The sequence below is a fragment of the Miniopterus natalensis genome, chromosome 18 (assembly GCF_054644295.1).
Source record: "Miniopterus natalensis isolate mMinNat1 chromosome 18, mMinNat1.hap1, whole genome shotgun sequence".
Classification (NCBI taxonomy): domain Eukaryota; kingdom Metazoa; phylum Chordata; class Mammalia; order Chiroptera; family Miniopteridae; genus Miniopterus; species Miniopterus natalensis.
Genome location: NC_142098.1, coordinates 25310161 through 25328190, shown reverse-complemented (window position 1 = coordinate 25328190; position 18030 = coordinate 25310161). Strand labels below are relative to the sequence as shown.

The 18030-nt window shown below is 46.0% G+C and overlaps 1 protein-coding gene across 5 annotated transcripts in view; it reads left to right on the top strand.

Annotated features, from left to right (window-relative positions):
* The window catches only part of ZFHX3 (zinc finger homeobox 3), a 263161-nt gene that overhangs the window by 240635 nt on the left and 4496 nt on the right, over positions 1-18030 (top strand). For all 5 annotated transcript variants that reach the window (XR_015716044.1, XM_087827467.1, XM_087827464.1 and 2 more), the window contains 2 exons: positions 6933-7035; positions 8198-13618. Coding sequence is in view for 4 of the 5 variants with exons in the window: in XM_087827467.1 (XP_087683593.1) it covers positions 6933-7035; positions 8198-13618 (5524 nt within the window). In the remaining variant the exon portion in view is untranslated. The remainder of the gene's footprint in view (positions 1-6932; positions 7036-8197; positions 13619-18030) is intronic.

Below are 18030 nucleotides of genomic sequence, written 5' to 3'. Positions count from 1 at the left end.
ACAGCATGATGAGAAATGCCCCTCAAATCAGAGCTCCATTTTCCAAACCATATCATTAAGGAATGGGCATTGCACGGTCATTCATCCTCCTAGAGAAGAAAGCGACGTCTGCTTTGTCCCCGAGTGGCTGAGATGAATGTCAGGAGGAGGAGTGACTCTTCTTCCTGGCCAAGCGGTTTGACTGTTAGCTGCCTTTGGCTGCAGAATAGGAAAAGCTGGCAAAATACACGAAATACAGTTGCTGGCAGACCTGTGGTGTGTCCAGGGTATCTAAAGCTATAAATTCTGGTAAATATTTTTTGCTGTCTGGGTCCAAGGTCTCAGGATATGGTTTGAATTGGGTTTCAGTCCCTCTAAAAGTAAATTCCACCCTGATAAATGGAAATAGATTACTTTCTACACAATGTCTTTCCGTTCAGTTGTAAATGGAGAGTGTTTTGAGGAGGCTTCATTTAATAATACCTTATCAGACAGCTTTCAGGAACCTGCAGTGTCTAATATGTCTGTTGCTATGGTAACAGCTGCTTGCTTATGCTCTGCATCTCATATCTGTGTCTTCCATGGGTCCCCTTCTTTTTACTGATGAAGGGGGCTTGAAAAATATTCTCCACTGGGAACAATTGCAGCTCTGGCCCTCCACTATGGAAACTGTACCCACAGCACTTCATTCTGCTTGGCCTGTTGGAAACTGAGCTCCAAAGGGTGTCTTTACACACGTCATATGAAAGAAAAATCTATAAAGCTTAAAGGCAATGAGACAAGTGACCCTCCAGACGTGACTGAGCAGCCTGCCCCCAGTGTCCGTTCCACAGAACTCTCACCTACTTACAGAGAACTTAGATATTTCAAATCCGTGGTGGGGACGTAGGAGCTGCTGCTCTGTGCCCTCATGTCCCCACTGATTTGGGGAAGGAGGACTGAGGACATGGGGGACATGTTTCTAGCCCTAAATGAGAATGGGAAAAACCACCTACCATGCATTTCAATACTCTCAGATTATTCTAATTGATCACTATCACTCTAAGTGACAGGCAACACCACTGGGATCCTGGAACATTAATATCGGGGAAATTGTCTTTGTTCCTTGATCACTTAACAAAATATAACCTCACAGTGGAGATGGGGTTTGGCCCCTGAGCAGCCCACAAACACCTTTTTCTCTAGCCCTTTGTCGTCTCTTTCTTCGGTAGTTTTTAATTATTCTCTATTTTTTATACATGTATAGATTTCCCTTCTCTGCTCCTGGCCCCTTTACTGCCTGCAGTTCTCCTCTTTCTCTTTTGTGGGAGCAATAGGTTCCCTCCTGTGATTTTTTTTCAGTCAGTATCTATGTTTCTCTGGGCTTGTTGTGTGCGTGTGCTTCTATGGGTCTCTGTGATAGCCCAGTGCTGGGGCAGACAGCCAGGCTATCGGATGGCCACTGGCCCTGGGGCTGTCCCACCTGCCTGGGTACCAGCTCTCTCTCTTTGTCTCCATCTCAGAGGATGGTAATGAAAATAATCGGGCTTCATTAATTCCAAGCCCTGTGAGATGATAGCCATTTGGAGCCTGTTTGCCAATTAGATGGTCTAAATTAGAAGTGACCTTGGTATACTGCCACTGCTTGCCTCTCTGAGTCTAATGAAGCTCTTCTCTCCAATTCATTCTCCTTCTCAACTCTCTGCTCTCTCTCTTTCTCAACTGTTCTCCCTTTCACCTCCATTTTCAGTCTTTCTCATTCTTAGTTTTTAAAATCTGGTTCCTGGCCACGTTTGATTCTGGCCCACATGAAAGTTAATGTGGCCCTGCAGTTCTTCCCCATAGGTTTTATGTTTTGAAAAAAAAGGGGAAGACAGCCACATAGAAGACACTTTAGAAAGGAAACAAGACAAAAAAAGAAACTAGGCCCTCTAGAGTCCATGGTCCAGTGCCTAGCCTGGGACATTTGGGAGATAGTGAAGGAAGTGAAAAACCTCTGAAGTTCTGCTGCCAAGAGGTGGCCTGGTTTGCTGACTGCAGTAGTGCAGAGACTAGCTATCAGGGCCCAGATGCCATCTAGGTGCAGGAGAGGAAGTGAGCAGCTGGCCTCTTGCTGGAGCAGTCAGCTTTAGATACACAGCTAGCTAGAAAGCTCAGCTCTGGAAGCAGGTGGGTTTTAACTCCATGCTCAGATTTTCCTAACAGAACCATTCATAGAGACTGGCCAAGTCTGTGCCAGGATGGCGTGGGTCTGAGGCTTTCCCTCTGTCAGAAGTTCTTCATTCTACTGATTTTCACTGAAAAGTAAAGGATTTGAGGCTTCTTCGGGAGTCTAGGTTTTGGCACATCAATACTTTCACTTGGAAAAGTGAGCCTTTCAGAAAGAAGCCCCACTTACGTGAACAGAGCCAAGGCTGTAGGTGTGAGTGTCTCAGAAACCAGGAGGTTCAGTATGTTTCCTAAGAAAATATCTTCGCTTTCCAGCTCGTGGAACTTGTTGGCTGCATTGATCTAACCCTCACACAATGACTTTGAGAGGTGAATTTGCATGGCTGCTCAGGGTGTTGTATTTGGCTGCTCCACATCCATGACCTAGAGAAAGCAAGAAGGAGGGGGGGGAGGTGCTCCTTATAATTCCAGCTTGTTCTACCAAGGAAGAAGAAACATTGGTGGCCTCTTCCAAATGTCATAGTGGGGACCAGACCCACATTGGAGCCTCTGTGTTTTATAGGTGTGTGCTTGGGGCTTTAGTGTCCACTGACCTCATAAAGATTTGAAAGGCATTAACTCAAATGTAATGGTGAACTGAACACCATTCAGGAGGTAGGAACTAGGTATTTATGAACCCATGCCACCTCTACTAGTATTCAAGAGCAATTACCTTGAGTCCATCGACTTCCCTCTAAGGAACCTGTGCTTTCCTGAAATTATCTGCAATAGTCTGTGTGTGAACGTGTTCTAGGAGTCTACAATTTTCATCAAATTTTCTAAGGAGTGTATGATCTCTACAAGGTTGATTATTCTGGAATGTGAGCTTCTTGGGCACAGACCTTGTCTTGCTCTATCTCATAAGCAGGTACCACAGGGACCCTGTAGTGTTTAGCAGATGCTGGTTAAATGACTGGATGGGCAGAGTCACATGAGGCCCTTCCTTTTCAACAACTAAGTTGCTTTGGTATTGCGTAAGCTTGAAGACCTTTAGTATCAGTGTGGAACTCTTCTGTTTCTGTTGTTAAATTGGAGAATTGCTTAAACTTAAAGAATTTCATCATCAGAGCAGAACTCCACATTTCTTGTTACATGTGAGACCTGTTTGCTTGTCAGGAAGATTAGAGCCACTGTTTGTTTTAAAACTTTCAGCACCCCAGCTCAGTTGATGCTTTTATCCTACATTCCCATCAACTCTGCATACTCTGGGAGGAATATAGTTTACTTGGCTCACAAGGGTGGGAGGAACATGTGTAGAATCTGGGCCTCCAAACCTGTATGTCTTGCCCCATATGTGTTTAAGTAATTACTTTTATACTGATATCTTTAGGGGTATTAGAATAATTTCAGATCACCTCTCCTAATAGGTTAATAAGGTCACCATGGAACTGCCATTTGTATGGCTAGGGCCAATTTTGAGTGACCCGAATTCTGAGGAAGTAATGGATCTAATGAACTGAATTTTCTTACCAGAGAAGCTTTGTTTTATTTTTGGTTAAAATTGTTTTAATAGTCTCAGGTCCCCTCTATACATTAATGGGTAGACTATGGGGACATCATTGAACATATCTTTATTGGTATACAGATAATTAGAAAAATCAGCCTACACAGATGGTAGAGTCAGGGTAAAAAGTATAGGTGTTTAGACTTACTGTGTACTGTTGTTATCTTTTAGTTTGTGGATGGAGTAGGGAAGAGGGAGAGAGTGTATGTGCAGTGTGCATGCGTATGTAATCCGTGCAGGGGAGCTGGTGGTGGGATTCAGTTAGTTGTGTTGGTGTGGGCACATTTGGGATGGCTTTGGTTATACTGTAGCCAGGATTTGTCCTCTCTCAGAAACCTACATGCTACAATGCTCCTAGTGAAAGGGAAGCTCTTTGCAGAACTGTGCTCAGCAGTTAAATGATTGCCTTTCCAACTGACTTCCAGCTTTCCATCAGAGATTGTGGCTGGGGTGGTCTGAACCTTGTGCACAGCTTGGGTAGCCAGATATGACTGAAAAACAAGGTGGGGAGGGTTCCAAGGCAACTGTTGAAGGAATTGAAACTCTGCCTTTGGCCAACTCTCCTTTTCTTCAGTGAACGGAACTCCTTAGTGAGCTGTTGGCAGGACTAACTTTATGGCTTTTCAAAAAGGCATGCAAACTTTGAGTGGAAAGCTTTGGGAACTGGTAGGAGAGGAAGGAATGGACAGGAGAGATCATTAGTTGCCTGAGAACTGACATGGGGGCTCCATAGCCTGTGCAGCAAGGCGGCTTCCATTCTCAACCTCTCTGTTCAGACCCAAGCGATAGACCCTACCAGAACTTCTAGATCCTTAGGATTCCCTTTAGGGCTATTCCTTTTTGCTTCCTGAAAATTTCTTGCTCGTTAAAATTTATATACCATTGCTTTTTTTTTTTTCCTCTCAGGGAGAGGTTGGGAATGCTATAGATGAGAAGATGCAGGTAGATAAAAGTAATTACTTAAACACATATGGGGCAAGACCTACAGGTTTGGAGGCCCAAATTAAGATGCAGAGGAGCATGTGAGGTTGATGATTATATTTCGGGGAGAGTTAATTGATGGAAGGTGAAGGCAGACAAAGAACCGCTGCTTACTGCCTTCTTGAATCCCAATCAGGAATTATGATTAAAGTCGCAGCGAGACAACAGAGGGCTGATGAATTGGTGTCTTTTTTTTTTTTCTTTTTTGCCGTCATTCACACTTGATTGACTTCAACCTTTCAAGTGCAAAAGTCTCTCTTTTCCATTATTATTCATAGCCATCTGAGTTTTTCTAATTAAAGTGTATGAAAACAATTACTGATCCGTCTTACTGAGTCTGTTAGAGGGGATGTCTGCCTTACTGTAATGCGTATAAAAAGCCCAGTTTTCTATAATGATGTGCAGCTGAGGTGTTAGATAATTTTATTCTTTTTTACTCTGTAGGGCTTTTTTTATTTCTCATGATTCATTTTTCATAATTCCGAAAGATCCCAGGAAAGGACTGATCCTGCAGCTACAACTGAGAAAGGAGGTGTGGGGGAGTCTTTTTTCCTTTCCCTTTTCCCCCTCTTGCCCCCAACCTTGTGCTCCCCCTCAGCTGAGGGACTATAAATTAATCAGTGACCTTTCACATCTTGGACTCCCGCTGGACTCCCCAACCACACTGGTCAGAAATGCTTTCTATTGAAAAGAAAATAGATGGAATGAGTTTGGCAATCTCTGCTCCATTCCTAACGATTCATCAACAGCTAGCCTTAACCAGGTGCCAACGAGCTTTGTGTGAAGGTGCAGATGTCTGTGAGAGCAGGAATTCTGTCACACATGTGCACCTGCCACACACCTGCTCTTTGTAAACACAGGTTTCTCAGAACCCCTCTCTGTACTGCCTGTTGCTTAATTTTTGTACCTACTGGCATCTGGGGTGCCCAGACTATTCTAATACCCATAAATGTGTTGGAGTGTTCCCTGTTGGCATTGATGTGGACAGTTGTCTGGGTTCCTCTAGTCTAGCAGTTGAGCCCATCACTGATGATTCTAGTAACATGTCAGTAGCTGTTCTTAGCAAGGCCAAGATCTTCAAACGATTAGAAATAGTAACTTATTTAAAATATTTAATTTTGAACAATAATCTAGTGGTTCCAAGCACTGCAGTAGAAAGTGAAGATACGGTATTTGTGTTGTTAATGGGAAAATAATGCCTCCAAGTGGGGCTAGGCACCGTGCAGAAGGGTTAGTGGTGACTGTAGTTTCTTTTTCTGTAACCTCGAGGTCAGTTCATTTCTCAGGCTGTCATCAAACAGGCAACAATTTCTAATTCATTTGGGAATATCACCAACTACCTTCCCACCCTATAGCAGGGCAAAGGGATAGTGTTTCTTTTTAAACAAAGAACCTTTTATCCTTACATTAGATACTGAGGGCTGTTTATCACGTTAACGTGGGGCAAATGATAAGTTGTTTGGACAAGCTTCTGGCCAGATGGCAGGGAAGCCTAGAGAAATGTCTGAGGATCTGATCTAAAATTATAGCTCGTTTGATCCAGGCTAATCCTGGAATTGCTCTATTGGGAAACAATGGCCATGGTCGAAGTGGGGCACCCTCTGATACTGTGTACCTCAGGCACAGACTGCAGAAGAAATCCTGGCTTAAGTGAGTCATAAGAAATGCTCAGTTGCACTTGATCTCAGCTTGTAAAGGGTTACAAAATGTTGTTTTCTGGAAAATCTGCCAGTGTGTCTGCGTGTCCTTAGCCTTCCTTTGTTCTCTTCTCTTCTTCTTACCCTTTCCTTTGCTGTTACTCCCCTCCTCTTCTTGCCTGAATACATTTTGAAAACAGTACTACAATGCTCCCTGCTTCAAGATTACAGTGTACTTTACTAGGTATGATTTAATTAGGGCCCTTATTATGTTTTCAGCAGCTTAAGGTGGGCCTTTCAACTTATCTACCTAATTGGTTGCACAAGAAGTTTCACAGCCCATGACAAAACATTGTCAGTGATCAAAGTCAAAATTCTGCATAAAGGAAAAATATTAATAATAAGATTATTCTTCAAGTGTGCACTGCTAATTATGTCCAGAATGTAACCGTAGAAACACTTTTGACTGATGTGAGCTTTGTCTAATAAACATGAATCTTCAGTGAGCTATGAAAAGTGACACCTCCAGCTTTACACTGGTGAAGGCTAATTTTGCTTATTAAATAATTTTTACACATTGCCCTATTTTGTGTCTCTTTCCTCTCCATTTGACTCTCCCCGTTTCTCTGCCTCTTGTTCATCAGGTGACCACCCCTGAGATGGTGATGCCCAGCAGCATGTTTCTCCCAGCAGCTGTTCCAGATCGAGACGGGAACGCCAATGCTGAAGAGGCAGGAAAGCAGCCTGGTTAGTGTTGTTATACTTGACCCCTGCAAATGGAAACAGAATTTTCACGGAGTGAGGGTGCCCAGAATCCTTTGCTCCTAAGCTGACTGTAACTGATCAAAAGATAAGGGGGCGCTGCTGTCAGCCACTTTGTACTCCAGTTCTTGGCATGTGTTTGTATACTACTCATATAATTTAAAGTGAGAGAAAATTGGGTGAGAACCAGTGGGATTTGGGTGGACACATCCCCCTAGAGAGTGAATAACCAGAGACTCTATCCATAGGCCCATAATTCACCATCCAAGCTGTTAAACTCTCCATCTCTGAGGACTTAGTTATTAGGGACTCTTAGGGCACTGGGTTAGTTGTCTTTTTAGGAGCTGCCTCCACACTAAGTTCTCTGAGTCTCCTGGGACTGCCTCAGGACATAGCATAGAGGTACAAAGAACATTTGCTGTAGACAGGGATCAAGATGGTAGTGGTGCCCCAAGGTGGTTTCTACCTCCATGGATCATTAGGCCTCCATTTATGAGGCTCTCCTACATCGTTCACCTCCCGTAAGCATATTAGGCTATGAACAACTGACCTGAAAAAGGGTCAGAATATTTATGGGTGTGATCATCTCATTGTAGGGAAAAAAACAACTGTATTTTAATAATTGGCCACTTGAATGTTCATTGCTTATTGAATAGATGACAGTCAAAATGCCGAAAGAATATATTCCAAAATTTCTTAAATTATAATGGACAAGAGTTCTCATAAATTCCCCATAACTCAGAACAGCATTAATTCACATATTCTACAACACTGATCCATGTAAAAGGTGAACCCATTTAAAATCAGTAACCTTCAGACCAGTTCTTGAGAAATTGAGGCTTCTGAGTCAAGCAATTAAATACTATTTAAAAGATCTGTGATGTGATATGATACAGGCCTATTAGGAGGCAAAACATTCTGTATTTCCTTTCAGTCCTCTCTGTTCATGCGTACCTGTTCCTAATATGTGCTCTATTGAAGATGGAAAGAAAGCAGGAGGCTATGTGGAGTTTCTGGGCTTAGGTTGGGTATTTCCCTCATTGTCAGATTCTGTGTTTGTGAGGCCCTGCTAGGTAGACAGTTTTCAGTGCTATCCTTGAAACAAAGCCCTCTTTATCATTGGGCTTGATGTTTTTTTTTTTTACAGAAACCTCAGAGGATCCTGGAAAGAACATCCTGCCCTCCGTGAGCACAGAGCACAGTGGAGATCTGAAACCGTCTTCTGCTGATCTAGGCTCTATGAGAGAAGAGTCAGGCTTCCTGTGCTGGAAGAAAGGGTGCAACCAAGTTTTCAAAACTTCTGCAGCTCTTCAGACTCACTTCAATGAGGTTCACACCAAGAGGCCTCAGCTGCCCGTGTCGGATCGCCACGTGTACAAGTACCGTTGTAATCAGTGCAGCCTGGCTTTCAAAACCATTGAAAAGCTGCAGCTACATTCTCAGTACCATGTTATTAGAGCCGCCACCATGTGCTGTCTTTGTCAGCGCAGTTTCCGAACTTTCCAGGCTCTGAAAAAACACCTTGAGACGAGCCACCTGGAGTTGAGTGAGGCGGACATCCAGCAGCTTTACGGTGGCCTTCTAGCCAATGGGGACCTCCTGGCAATGGGAGACCCCACCCTGGCTGAGGACCACACCATAATTGTTGAGGAAGACAAGGAAGAAGAGAGTGACTTGGAAGAGAAACAGAGCCCAACAGGCAGTGACTCTGGGTCAGTACAAGAAGACTCAGGCTCGGAACCGAAGAGAGCTCTGCCTTTCAGAAAAGGCCCCAACTTCACCATGGAGAAATTTCTAGACCCTTCTCGCCCTTACAAGTGTACTGTCTGCAAGGAATCTTTCACTCAAAAGAACATCTTGCTAGTGCACTATAATTCTGTCTCCCACCTACATAAGTTAAAGAGAGCCCTTCAAGAATCAGCAACTGGTCAGCCAGAACCCACCAGCAGCCCAGACAACAAACCTTTTAAGTGTAACACTTGTAACGTGGCCTATAGCCAGAGTTCCACTTTGGAGATCCACATGAGGTCTGTGTTGCATCAAACCAAGGCCCGGGCAGCCAAGCTGGAGGCTGCAAGTGGCAGTAGCAATGGGAACAGCAGCAGTGTCTCCCTGAGCTCCTCCACCCCAAGTCCTGTGAGCACCAGTGGCAGTAACACCTTTACCACCACCAACCCAAGCAGTGCTGGCATTGCTCCGAGCTCCAGCTTACTGAGCCAAGTGCCCACTGAAAGTGTAGGCATGCCACCCCTGGGGAATCCCATCAGTGCCAACATCACTTCCCCTTCAGAACCAAAGGAGACCAATCGGAAGAAATTAGCAGATATGATTGCATCGAGGCAACAGCAGCAGCAGCAGCAGCAGCAACAAGCACAGACACTGGCCCAGGCCCAAGCTCAAGTTCAAGCTCACTTGCAACAGGAGCTTCAGCAGCAGGCTGCCCTGATCCAGTCTCAGCTCTTTAACCCCACCCTCCTTCCTCACTTCCCCATGACCACCGAGACTCTGCTGCAGCTGCAGCAGCAGCAGCATCTCCTCTTCCCCTTCTACATCCCCAGTGCTGAGTTCCAGCTCAACCCTGAGGTGAGCTTGCCAGTGACCAGCGGCGCACTGACACTGACTGGGACGGGCCCAGGCCTGCTGGAAGATCTGAAGGCTCAGGTTCAGATCCCACAGCAGAGCCACCAACAGATCCTGCAGCAGCAAAGCCAGCTTTCTCTGTCCCAAAGTCACTCTGCCCTCCTACAGCCAAGCCAGCACCCTGAAAAGAAAAACAAATTGGTCATAAAAGAAAAGGAAAAAGAAAGCCAGAGAGAGAGGGATGGTACTGAAGGGGGAGAAGGCAATGCAGGACCAAAAGAGTCCCTGTCAGATGCCTTGAAAGCCAAAGAGAAGAAAGAGCTGGCACCAGGGGGTAGTTCTGAGCCTTCCATGCTTCCTCCACGCATCGCCTCAGATGCCAGAGGGAACGCCACCAAGGCCTTGCTGGAGAACTTTGGCTTTGAGCTGGTCATTCAGTACAACGAGAATAAGCAGAAGGTGCAGAAAAAGAATGGGAAGACGGAACAGGGAGAGAATCTGGAAAAGCTCGAATGTGACTCCTGTGGCAAGTTGTTTTCCAACATCCTGATTTTAAAGAGTCATCAAGAACATGTTCATCAAAATTACTTTCCCTTTAAACAGCTGGAAAGGTTTGCCAAACAGTACAGAGAACACTATGATAAACTGTACCCCCTGAGACCCCAAACCCCAGAGCCCCCACCCCCTCCACCCCCACCCCCTCCACCCCCGCTTCCTGCAGCACCACCTCAGCCTGCTTCCACACCAGCCATCCCTGCATCGGCACCACCCATCACTTCACCTACAATTGCACCGGCCCAGCCATCCGTTCCACTCACCCAGCTCTCCATGCCCATGGAGCTGCCCATCTTCTCGCCACTGATGATGCAGACGATGCCACTGCAGACCTTGCCAGCCCAGCTTCCCCCTCAGCTTGGACCTGTGGAGCCTCTGCCTGCAGACCTGGCCCAGCTGTACCAACATCAGCTCAATCCAAGTCTGCTCCAGCAGCAGAACAAGAGGCCTCGCACCAGGATCACGGATGACCAGCTCCGAGTCCTGCGACAATATTTTGACATTAACAACTCCCCCAGTGAAGAACAGATCAAAGAGATGGCCGACAAGTCTGGGTTGCCCCAGAAAGTGATCAAGCACTGGTTCAGAAACACTCTCTTCAAAGAGCGGCAGCGTAATAAGGACTCCCCTTACAACTTCAGTAATCCTCCTATCACCAGCCTGGAGGAGCTCAAGATCGACTCCCGGCCCCCCTCGCCTGAACCTCAGAAGCAGGAGTACTGGGGAAGCAAGAGGTCTTCAAGAACACGGTTTACTGACTACCAGCTGAGGGTCCTACAGGACTTCTTTGATGCCAACGCTTACCCAAAGGACGATGAATTTGAGCAACTCTCTAATTTACTGAACCTTCCAACTCGAGTCATAGTAGTGTGGTTTCAAAATGCTCGACAGAAGGCCAGGAAAAATTACGAGAATCAGGGAGAGGGCAAAGATGGAGAGCGGCGTGAGCTTACGAATGATAGGTATATTCGAACAAGCAACTTGAACTACCAGTGCAAAAAATGTAGCCTGGTGTTTCAGCGCATCTTTGATCTCATCAAGCACCAGAAGAAGCTGTGTTACAAAGATGAGGATGAGGAGGGGCAGGATGACAGCCAAAACGAAGATTCCATGGATGCCATGGAAATCCTAACACCCACCAGCTCCTCCTGCAGCACCCCGATGCCCTCACAGGCTTACAGCACCCCAGCACCATCAACCAATACAGCTTCCTCTGCTTTCTTGCAGCTTACAGCAGAGGCTGACGAATTGGCCACCTTTAGTTCAAAAACAGAGGCGAGTGATGAGAAACCAAAGCAGGCTGAACCTCCCAGCGCACAGCCAAACCAAACCCAAGAAAAGCAAGGACAACCAAAGGCAGAGCTGCAGCAGCATCAAGACCAGCCCGAGCAGAAGACAAATGCAACCCAGCAAAAGCTCCCGCAGCTGACTTCCCCCCCTTCATTACCACAGCCCCCTACACAAGCACCACCCCCTCAGTGCCCCTTACCCCAGTCAAGCCCCAGTCCTTCTCAGCTCTCCCACTTACCCCTCAAGCCCCTCCACACATCAACCCCTCAACAGTTGGCAAACCTACCTCCTCAGCTAATTCCCTACCAGTGTGACCAGTGTAAGTTGGCGTTTCCATCATTTGAGCACTGGCAGGAGCATCAGCAGCTTCACTTCCTGAGTGCACAGAACCAGTTCATCCACCCTCAGTTTTTAGACAGGTCACTGGATATGCCTTTCATGCTGTTTGACCCTAGTAACCCTCTCCTGGCAAGCCAGCTGCTCTCTGGGGCCATACCTCAGATTCCAGCAAGCTCGGCCACTTCTCCTTCAACTCCAACCTCCACAATGAACACTCTGAAGAGGAAGCTGGAGGAAAAGGCCAGCGCAAGCCCTGGTGAAAATGACAGTGGGACGGGAGGAGAAGAACCTCAGAGAGACAAGCGCTTGAGGACAACTATTACACCAGAACAGCTAGAAATTCTTTACCAAAAATATCTATTGGACTCCAATCCAACTCGAAAGATGTTGGATCACATTGCGCATGAGGTAGGCTTAAAGAAACGTGTGGTACAAGTCTGGTTTCAGAACACACGTGCCCGGGAAAGGAAAGGACAATTCCGGGCTGTGGGTCCAGCCCAGGCCCATAGGAGATGCCCTTTTTGCAGAGCCCTCTTCAAAGCCAAGACTGCCCTAGAGGCTCATATCCGATCCCGTCATTGGCATGAAGCCAAGAGAGCTGGCTACAACCTAACTCTGTCTGCAATGCTCTTAGACTGTGATGGGGGACTCCAAATGAAAGGAGATATTTTTGATGGAACTAGCTTTTCCCACCTACCCCCAAGTAGTAGTGATGGCCAAGGTGTTCCCCTCTCGCCTGTGAGTAAAACCATGGAGTTGTCTCCCAGAACTCTTCTTAGCCCTTCTTCCATCAAGGTGGAAGGGATTGAAGATTTTGAAAGCCCCTCCATGTCTGCAGTCAATCTAAACTTTGACCAGACTAAGCTGGACAATGATGACTGTTCCTCTGTCAACACGGCAATCACAGACACCACTACTGGAGATGAGGGCAATGCAGATAACGACAGTGCAACGGGAATAGCAACTGAAACCAAATCCTCTTCTGCGCCCAATGACGGGTTGACCAAAGCGGCCATGATGGCAATGTCTGAGTATGAAGATCGGTTGTCATCAGGTCTGGTCAGCCCAGCCCCGAGCTTTTACAGCAAGGAATATGACAATGAAGGTACAGTGGACTACAGTGAAACCTCAAGCCTTGCAGACCCCTGCTCCCCAAGTCCTGGTGCCAGTGGGTCAGCAGGCAAATCTGGAGACAGCGGGGATCGGCCGGGGCAGAAACGTTTTCGCACTCAAATGACCAATCTGCAGCTGAAGGTCCTGAAGTCGTGCTTTAATGACTACAGGACACCCACCATGCTGGAGTGTGAGGTCCTAGGCAATGACATTGGACTGCCAAAGAGAGTTGTTCAGGTCTGGTTCCAGAATGCCCGGGCAAAAGAAAAGAAGTCTAAATTAAGCATGGCCAAGCATTTTGGTATAAACCAAACAAGTTACGAGGGACCCAAAACAGAGTGCACTTTGTGTGGCATCAAGTACAGCGCTCGGCTGTCTGTACGTGACCATATCTTTTCCCAACAGCATATCTCCAAAGTTAAAGACACCATTGGAAGCCAGTTGGACAAGGAGAAAGAATACTTTGACCCAGCCACTGTACGTCAGTTGATGGCTCAACAAGAGTTGGACCGGATTAAGAAGGCCAATGAGGTCCTCGGACTGGCGGCTCAGCAGCAAGGGATGTTTGACAGCACCCCTCTTCAGGCTCTTAACCTTCCTACAGCATATCCGGCACTCCAGGGCATTCCTCCTGTGTTGCTCCCTGGCCTCAACAGCCCCTCCTTGCCGGGCTTTACTCCATCCAACACAGGTGGGTTCTGCTCTAGGTGATTCTGTCAGCCCATTTATCACTTTGTTCTGTGGTTATCACCCATTCCCTCTGAGTGTTGGGCAGATAGGAAGCTTCAACAAAACTTCAGATGCCTTCCATTGAGTCTCCCTAGAGCTGGCCCCATGGTGTACATAGTTCCTTGGCTTCCCAAGTTCAAGGATGGCACCTCCTTGTTGGAATGGTCTCCTCTGAAACCATTCTTGTGTCCTGTGTTCAACAGCATAACCATGGTGTATGCTATAGGGAAGAACTTTTGAGAGCCAGGGCATATTAGATCCTGGGGTATTTTCAAGAAATAAGCTTCTGTCATAGACCCTTCCATTCAGTGCTTGTGGAAATCCTGAACCCTTCTAGATATTTGTTGAAAATATAAGATATTTGAATATCTAGCTAGTTCTGGATCATGCCCTGTGAAAACTTGCTCAAGAAAATAAACCAATCTTTGCCCTTACCTGTGGTCCCAGCCCCCGCTTTAGAGAGCTACTCTGGCATAACTGCTATCGGGTGTCTTCTTACTCCTGGGATTCTCTTCTAGCCAGAACAGCAGTGGCTATGTTCATTTCTAATAAGAACACCTTTGTACTCAAATGCGCTGACCAGGAATCTTGTATTGGCAATGTGGTTTTGAATTTTGACATGTTTGTTTTAGTAGTACTCCAGACAGATAATAAAATGTTAATGGTCATTTTTTAGGGGTATTCAGTCACTGCATCAGTTCCTTTTGCCCATCTTCCCTCCCTCCTATTGAGAGTCATACGCTTGGCACTCTTATTTTTCGACTTAATGGGGAGTCTCACAGTTCTTCCTGTGTACCTCTCTTGTTTCTCTGTCCTTACCCATCTTCTCTGGATCCACCTGTCTTTCCTAAAGGATTGTGGAAGTGAAGGTCTAATTTGAGACTTAGGCACAAGGCAGCAAGATCCCTCCATGGCCTGCATTGACCAGTGCACATTAACCAAAGTAGAGTCCTTCAAAGTGCCTCCTTGCCTTCAAAGCATGTCCCTGTTTCCAGGGGTTGAAGCAGTGCCTCACAGAGCAATCCTGGTTGAATTAAATCCAAGTTTTACATTTTGGCAGTGTTTTACAGAACATGAGGCTACCTCTTTCCTGATCCCAGTTTCTTATTCAAAGAGAGCAAGAAAAGAAAGCATTAAGATATAGAAGTCATTGCTTATATGTGTTGGCAAGTTAATGTCACAGAATGATGCTCAAGCCAGCTAGACATAAGCCAAGAAACAAGCTATGGAAAGTGGCTAGACACTGAATTACCCTTGCAGTCCAGGATCTTGGCAGAGGGGCTTGGGAAGGCCCAACATTTCATAAAAAATGTGGGAAAAAAAATTAGAATCAGAATGTCTGATCTATTCCCCTTGTTTTACAGATAAGAAAACTGAGGCCCAGAGAGGTCAAGACCATTCAGCAAGCTAGGGTAGGAGCCAGAGCTCCCACCCAGGCCTCCGGGCTCCCAGTGCTATGTGCTCCTTCCACAACACCCAATATGAGCCAGTCAGTCAACAGGTATATGTTTAGTGCTACTGAGGTTCTGACCACTTAGAGTGGACTCAGGATAGGAAGATATGCTCTTAATTATTCAAGGCCACCAGTGTGTCCCAGTAACAGCCTCCTGACTGTACCAAAGCTCACAGGAGCACTGGATCTGGAATGGGAGGGAGGAAACCTATGTTTAATACATCAGGCCCAATGGTAAGCTCTTCCCATGTGACCTTTCATGTAAATCCCTACAATTTACTGTGGAAAGCTGAGGTTCCAAGCAGTCAGTGAACAGGCCCAAGATCACATGGCAGATGTGTGTCAGTCATAATCCATACCATATCGGTCTGACTACAGAGGTGCATGCCTAGGTCTCAGGGAGAATTAAGTGCCTTGCTTGGTTTTTTTTTTTAAATCTTTATTGATTTCAGAGAGAGGAAGGGAGAGGGGGAGAGAGAGACAGAAACATCAATGATGACAGAGTCATTGATCGGCTGCCTCCTGCACGCCCCCTGCTGGGGTTGGAGCCCGAAACCTGGGCATGTGCCCTGACCGGGAATCGAACCTCGATCTCCTGGATGCTGGGTCAATGCTCAACTGCTGAGCCACGCCCCACCAGGCCTTGCTTGGTTCTTTTGATCTTACAGATGAGAAAGCCAACGCTACAGAATTATCTTGAGAATATATTGAGCTACTGTATTTTACTGTATTGAATGTGGCTACTGCTGAGCTCGTAAATAGCATGGGTTCAGTAACTATTTTATGTAGACTATCAGTTCAAGATACAGAAAGTAAGTTTAAAGCCTTCTGACCTGGATATTTCTCCTGGAAGCCTGATGTTTAGATGTTCCTTCCTTACCCTTCCTTTTGGCTCTGGTTCCAACCTAAAACTTGGAGCAGGCTCATTGCCTTGAGGGAGATGGAAAAAGTCATGTCCCAACTCTAGAATTCATAACTCATTCTGTTTCAGCCTCATTTCTGCCAGTTTAACCCAATGAGCCTTTACTGAATGTTTCTGAGTTGGACTTATCTTCTCCTCTGGGTTCAGCCCCTTTTGTGCACTGAGGAAACTGGATGTCTTAATCTCAGTGGTCCCTTTCTGCTGTTTTGGAAGAGTACATTAATGATGCTATGTGATGCCAAGGGAAGCATCCTCCTTGGCTATCCAAACATTAATGGATGTTTTTCTGGGATTGGCAACCGAGACAACTTTGTTCTCTTCATCTGAAATTTAAGTGTTTTCAAATGCAGTGTGATAGCCCAGTAAACACTGAACCCTGTAGCCAGAAGTGGCTACATCTCTTCACTTAGGTCTGGGCCTCATTCATAGTGTTTTTCTCACTAGGACAGTGTCTGTTTATGGAACCACCTACCACAGCTTTCTGGCAGAAGGTGGTCCAGATAAGTGGTGAGGAGGCTATAGGATTTTTGATTTTACATATTGGTGCTCTCTGAAATGAAGGGGCTGTACACTGTCTAGTTTCTTGGGTGTGGCTGCTGCCTGTGAACTCTTCTCAGTTCTTGTCCTTTCTCAGCATTTCATCACCCAGCATATCCTGTCTCCCCAGCCTTCCCCATACCACAATGCTGTCCTTCCCCACCACCTTGGTAGTCTTTACAAACCTATAGTTTGATGTACAGGTTTGCCTCACTATCTGAAAGTAAAGTGTTCCTATGAAACCTTTTGTAAACCAAGATGGCGTAAAGGGGAAGGAGTCACCTTAGGACACATCTTGCTAATGAATGCACAAAATAAATCAAGATAAAGCACAGATGCTCATAAAAACAGCTTAAAGCTATGGCAGCTTGATGCTGAGTGTAGTTCCTGGGGAAGGAGCTTGGCAGTGTCACTCTCGCTGTTCAGGGTACACGCTGGCTCTATAATGGCTAACTGCAAAGCAAATGGTGAACGCTGTTTTCACTTTTTGCCTTTTTTTGTAAAAGTGCAAAACTCCTTTTTGTATTTCAGTTAGCGAAAACTGGTATTTAATGTAGGTCTTTCCTAAAAGCAAAGTGGCATAAAGTGAGCTTTTGAAAAGCTGGGATACCTATACCAGCAGCAACACCATTTCCATGACCCTGGAACAAAAGACTCAAACCAGAAGATAGGTATGGGTTAGGGAGGATACCAGGCTCTGGGCTAGGTGGAAGCTTTACAAGTAGTGGCAGAAGGCTTGCATGTGATTGAGGATGGGGCTGTATACCCCATGTGGGTCTAGTGACATGGTCAGTGACCTCTGCCACCCATAAGCAGTGGCGCCTGATGTAGGTTGCAGTCTTAGGAATTAAAGGCAGAACTTTGGGCTATTTCATTTCTGACATGTTTTTCTCCTTTTCCTGTGGCTGGTTTTTCAACCATCTACAGTGCCAGCCCTACTGTATGTCATTCAAACAGGGGCAGGAGTAGGAAATGAGAATCATTTCTCTAGAGAACTCCAGAATCCTATTCCTATTCCTAGATGGTTACATTTCTCAACAAATTTGTTAAAGCAGATCATCTGGACCAAGGCATCGGAACAGTTTTCTCTGAATGGGTTTTTATTTCTTCTCATTCCTCCTCCTCTCTCTGCCCTCTTAATGTGTCCCTTCAACTGCAGCAGCGGAAGTCACAGAGGTGCATGTGAATACCTGCTGTTTGTTCACATGGTTTTGGGGCTTGGCCAGGTTTCTTGCTTTCCTTCACTCTCTTCTCCTGTTGCCTGTCTTCTCCAGACAACTTCTGGTGAGACCTCTTAGCTATAGTATTTCTGTGAAGTTTTGATGAAGGCCTTTGGTCCCAGCTGTAAAGAGCTAGTTTGGGGGCCTTCAGACTAATTGTCTTGGGTGGAATGAATGGTAGCTGAGAGCTTGGCAAAGAAAATATGAACTAGTGGGGTAGGTGTGGCACATTGGGCAGAAAG